The sequence below is a fragment of the Myotis brandtii genome, unplaced genomic scaffold (assembly GCF_000412655.1).
Source record: "Myotis brandtii unplaced genomic scaffold, ASM41265v1 scaffold2842, whole genome shotgun sequence".
Classification (NCBI taxonomy): Eukaryota; Metazoa; Chordata; class Mammalia; order Chiroptera; family Vespertilionidae; genus Myotis; species Myotis brandtii.
In genome coordinates this window covers 13,209-18,760 of record NW_005360858.1, presented here as the reverse complement: position 1 = coordinate 18,760, position 5,552 = coordinate 13,209, and the positions used below count along the sequence as shown (strand labels likewise).

The window sequence follows — 5,552 nt, the reverse complement described above, 5'->3', positions numbered from 1 at the left end:
GAAGGCCAGCTGGACAGGAGTCTAGTAACCAAGTGCTTCCAGAAGCTGCACAGAGACTGGGAGGGGAGAATGAGACACCTACCCTTGCACTCAGGTGGGTCTGTCCACTTCCCACTTAGACATGTCACTTCTGCATTCCCGAAGAGGCCCAAAGGGTGCCTGCATTCATAATGTGCTGTGTCCCTATGTCGATAGTTAGCCTTCTGTTTTGGTATAAAGGCATTTTGCACTGTGGGAGGGCTGCCACAGGAGAGATTTGAATAAAGAGAAAAATGGATGTCTAATGCAGCAATAATTTAGATGCAATTCTGACTAAAAACCTTCATAAAGTTACATGGAAGATTGAATATAAAAGGCAAAGCAAATTTTTTTTTGGTAAGAGTTAAGCTTCTATATCTTAAGTTTCTTTCCAGTCCTCTCTCTAAGGTTAATAGAGATTTTTAGGCCAATGAAAATGATGATTATGCTGTGCAAAAGTTTTTAGTTTCACGTAGTCCTATTTGTTTATTTTTTTCTTTTGTTTCCCTTGCTTGAGGAGATATATCAGAAAAGATCGTGCTGGGAGAAATGTCTGAGATTTGACTGCCTATGATTTCTTCTAGGATTTTTATGGTTTCACACCTTACATTTAAGTCTTTAATCCATTTTGAGTTTATTATTGTTTTTGGTGTAAGAAGGTGGTCCAATTTCATTTTTCTGCTTGTATCTGTCCAATTTTCCCACCACCAATTATTAACCGATGCCACCCCAATAACTTCAAGAAAAGAATTTTAAGACGTAATAGAAAAAAAGAGAAAAAGATCGTTTTTCTGAACATTTTCCTTGAAGTTTAGTAAACCAAACATCAATTATTTAAATTCAAAATGAATTTGTAAACCCTCAGTACTCATAATCAATCCCTTATCAGGCCCCTCCCCCTGGCTGGCCTGATTGCCGAGATGGGGGCGGAGAGACTGGACCCCACCCATGCATGAATTCGTGTACCGGGCCTCTAGTTTAAAATAAACATGTGAGTCCCTTGACAATTACTCTGACACCCAACATTCAGTAATGTTACCTTTGTTTGCTACCACCAAAATGCATCCCAGACCTGTCCTCTGTTCTGCATCGCTTCAGCCATCACTCTGGCCCAATCTCCACCTAAAGTTCTCCCCCTTCCTCAGTAGAATCCCTGATAGTTCCCAAGGATTATTTTGTTTTCAAGTCAATTCATTCAAATATTACAGACAGCCCTGGCCAGTTGGCTCAGTGGCCCACAGGACAAGGGTCCCTGTTTCAGTTCCCGGTCAAGGGCACATAATTTTTTTGTAGGTTGGATCCCATGCCCAAGTTGGGGCTTGTGTAGGAGGCAACCAGTCCATATGTCTCTCTCACATTGATGTTTCCCTGTGCCTCTCTTTCTCTCTCTCCCCCTTCTCCTCGCCTTCCATGCACTCTCTAAAGATCAATGGAAAAAATACGCTCCCGTGAGGATTAAAAAAAAATCAAAGACAAATGAAAAGGGGAAAAGTCCTTCCTAAAAAGGAAGTTAAATATTCAGGTCAGTTTCAACTCACCTTTTCCATGAGCCCAGGAGACCCACAGGGTGAGGATGACCTTGACTAGTAACAGCTTGGTGGGCTGCCCGGTGTGTGTTAGTGCAGATCTTCCAGCGCTGCTGTTTGGGGCTTAAATCTGCATCATGAGCCCTTACCAAGGGTGGCTCTGAATTTAAGTGATAGTATGGGGTAATTAGTTGAGGTCACTCGATAGATATCAAATTTCAAAGAGTTTTGCTAATGCCCTCAATTCCCATCAATGATTTCAATTCCCTAATTTGTTCTTGCCCAACTTTCCTTATAAAGTTAAAAATAGGCTCCAAGATTCTAATTTTTAAATTAATCACTTATTAAAAACGTGTGTGAGGTTCTATCTCAACCAGGAGATTCTCGTGGGAATAGCTCTGACTGCATGTCCCTGTGACATTTGTTCTCTCTTTGTTCTCACCCGACTGCAGTTTTTAGCGGTCTATGGCCACCACCCAGTGTGTCCACACAGTGTATGGTCCTGTCTGTAGGACAGCACTGATTTTTTTGTAAACTCACAACAGACCACCCCACCGAGACCAAGAATTCCGCACATTCTTGGCATTCAATGTTTTTCATATGGTTTGTTTTTAGAGAGAATCTGAGGCAGAGGGAGAGAGAGATAGAAACATCTACGATGAGCCCGGCCTGCGGACTGAGGGGTCCCAGGTTCGATTCCGGTCAAGGGCATGTACCTGGGTTGCGGGCACATCCCCAGTAGGGGATGTGCAGGAGGCAGCTGATCGATGTTTCTCTCTCATCGATGTTTCTAACTCTCTATCTCTCTCCCTTCCTCTCTGTGAAAAATCAATAAAATATATATAAAAGAAAAAAATCTACGATGAGAGAGAAACATCTATCTGCTGCCTCCTGCACGCCCCCTACTGGGGAATGAGCCCATTACCAGGCCATGTGCCCTGACCCTGAATGAACTGGTCCTCTTGGTGCATGGTATGATGTCCAACCAGCTGAGACACACTGGCTGGGTTGAGGCTCCTTTCATTTGAGAGAACAACATATTCGGAGGCTGCCACCGAGAAAATGGGAAGCGTAAAGTCTAGCCCTATTTGAGAACTAGTTTGGCTAATAAGCTTCTGCTCAAATTCAAATTGGAGACTAGTTATCACAGAGCTTCCATTGGACGGGACTTTAATTGGTTTTATGTGCTTTCAGAATAGGTTATGAGAAAATAAAAATTCAGTTGCTCTATCTACTTAGCATCAGGGAAATTGTTCATGGACCAGATATTTTAAGATTTGCAACTTTAAAATAACTGATTATTTTCGTCAAATAAAAGAGCCAAGTTTCAACTCTGTCAAACAGTTCAAACCCCGCAGATGGAAACAGGATGAAAACTGCCTTTCTTCCTCACAACAATCCTTCCTCAGTCCATGATTCAGGATGTAGTAATGAGGTTATTTCCACTTACTATTTGAATATATATTATCTATATAGGCATAGTTGTTAATCCTCACCAGAGGATATTTTTTCCATTGATTTTTAGAGAGAGTGGAAGGGAAGAGGGAGAGAGAGAGAGAGGGAGAGAGAGAGAGAGGGAGAGAGAGAGAGAGGGAGAGAGAGAGAGAGGGAGAGAGAGAGAGAGGGAGAGAGAGAGAGAGGGAGAGAGAGAGAGAGAGACATTGATTGCTTGTGTCCTGTACAAGTCTTGACTGGGATGGGGCTGGCACCTGCCACCCAGGTACACACCCTTGACCAGGAACGGAACCCCAGACCTTTTGGTCCTTGGGCCAAAGCTCTGACCACTGAACCACACCAGAAAGGACAATTTTAATGAATAATTTTTGATTGTACTATTTTCCCCAGTACATTCTAAGCTCACGTGCCGTGCTTTGTTTGACTGGTTAAACATCCAATTCAATAGGCAGAAAGCCACACCGTTACCTCCACTCAAGTTTATTGCTCTGTTGGCAAGTAGTCTAATCCCACGACGGTGAAGAATCATTGTCTTGGTACAAGTGTAAGTGATGATATGGTTGCGTTAACATCTTTGGGAGAAGATTAAGTTGAAAAGGAGGCTAACACATTGCCTTTATGTCCTTCGAAATATAGTGGAAAGAGCAGGAAATGCCAGAAGCCTGGCAAGCTTTCAGGCAGGAAGAGCAGTGGGTGGGACTGGCCACATATTTGAGGCCACAGGGCTTCCTCATTCACATCTGGGGAACTCCACTGTCCCTTCCCGACACACAGCTTGAAATGACTCCTCTGACGTCACCACCTTGCGTCCTGATTTGCACATAAATTGAATGATATTCCCTGTTTTTACATAATAGGTTTTGTTATCTTTCCCTTTTAACTGTATGTTCTTTTCATTCATGATTTCTTCTGATATTACACATGGATCTGAAGGAAGAAGAAATAATGAAAACAATAAATAACCTTTCCTTTTATAAAGAAATAAACCCTCAACCCAATGACTAGCTTAGGGGTTGAATTTATCGAAAGAGCTAATGTACATCATCAATGTGGGCCGAGTCTTGTTCTCAGCCCCGGTCTATGGGCCCCCACAGCTCCTCAGCAGGCAGCTGCTCCTCCTCACACACCAGGAAGCTGAGGGGACAGAAGGTCAGGCATAGCTGTCCAAGGTCACAGCGCTCACCAGGCGGACGATGAGCGTGGACCTGGCAGTGTGACCCCAGGGCCTTGGCTCTCTGTCTCTGGGATGTGGGGCATCCACAAGGTGACTTCCTGTCCAGAGGACATGGGAGCCTGCTCCATGGTGGCCATGGTTCTTCGTTGTCCACTTCCCACTCAACTGGCAGTGGCTACAAATGCTCCCAGTTTAGTTACATTTTGCTGGGTTAATCCATGTTTATATTTTTCTCTTATCCCCACAAAATGTGGAAAGAGAACCATAGAAAATCATAGACTTTCTAATAAACAATCTCCTATTAAAATACAACTATGTATATTTATACATAAATACATCTCTATATCTCTATATCCATCCATCCATCCATCCATCCATCCATCTAGCTACCCATATCCATTCATCATATCTATTTATCTATTATCTAATTATCTATATATTTATCTTCTATCTATCTATCTATCTGGCTAATCTTCTTCATTCTCTATGGTAAAGCTAGGCTGCATGGATGGAAGGATATACACCTAGAGAGGTTTTGAATATCAACATGATTATACACAAATTTTTATTCATTTTTTTCCATCACTATTTATTCCCCTTCTGCACTCTTCCAAATCCACCCACTCCCTTCCCATCCACAATCACTGCACTGTTGTCCATGACCATGAGTTCTCTCTCCTTTTTTAATAACCCACAGATGAGTGAAATCAATGGTTCAAATGTTTTCTGTCTGACTTATTTCACTTAGCATGCTATTCTTAAGGACTGTCCACGTTGTCACAAATGGCAGTATTTAATCTTTTCTTATGGCTTAGTAATATTCCATTATATATATGTCTTTTTCCAATCTTATATAAAATTTTCACGATATCATGGACTCCTATTTTTCTTCTCTTGACCCAAGTATTTTATATGCTAGTTTAGCCATCACTGTTATTGGTAATAGAAATAGCTAAAAAGTAAGTTCCAACACATCCCATTAACTATTATATGATGAAACATTATAACACATATGACTTCTTATATCCAAAAATTTTCAAATGTTTCTCAGTACATTCAGATGCTGTTTACATCCAAATATATATTATGTGGGTTCTACATACCTGTCAAAACACTTTTTCAGATCTTTCTGTCTTAACTACTCCAAGCAAAAATTTTTCTCTTTGCTTTAATATACCATATGTTTGTGTAATTTTTTACACAATGTTAGAGGTTGTCTTTGATGATCTTAAATGCTCTCTGCGTATTTCAATTCCAAGACTCAAATACAGTCTTAGCTCTGTCGCCGAACTGATTTGATGTCCCCAGATAATGAAAATTGCTTCCTATTCTAGGTTGTGGGAGCAGGTCTTGCTTGTGCTGGGAGACATGTGTTAGAC

General features: G+C 41.4%; 2 protein-coding genes across 6 annotated transcripts in view; both read right to left on the bottom strand.

The window, feature by feature from the left end:
- LOC102242061 (complement factor H) overlaps positions 1 to 3,531 on the bottom strand; it is a 44,760-nt gene extending 41,229 nt beyond the window's left edge. The window contains exon 1 of the mRNA XM_014541966.1: positions 3,468 to 3,531. Within this exon, the coding sequence (XP_014397452.1) occupies positions 3,468 to 3,528 (61 nt within the window). The 5' untranslated portion in view covers positions 3,529 to 3,531. The remainder of the gene's footprint in view (positions 1 to 3,467) is intronic.
- A 179-nt stretch (positions 3,532 to 3,710) lies between these two features.
- LOC106726573 (complement factor H-related protein 4-like) overlaps positions 3,711 to 5,552 on the bottom strand; it is a 9,790-nt gene continuing 7,948 nt past the window's right edge. For all 5 annotated transcript variants that reach the window (XM_014541968.1, XM_014541969.1, XM_014541970.1 and 2 more), the window contains one exon: positions 3,711 to 3,926. In XM_014541968.1, the coding sequence (XP_014397454.1) occupies positions 3,730 to 3,926 (197 nt within the window). In that variant the 3' untranslated portion in view covers positions 3,711 to 3,729. The remainder of the gene's footprint in view (positions 3,927 to 5,552) is intronic.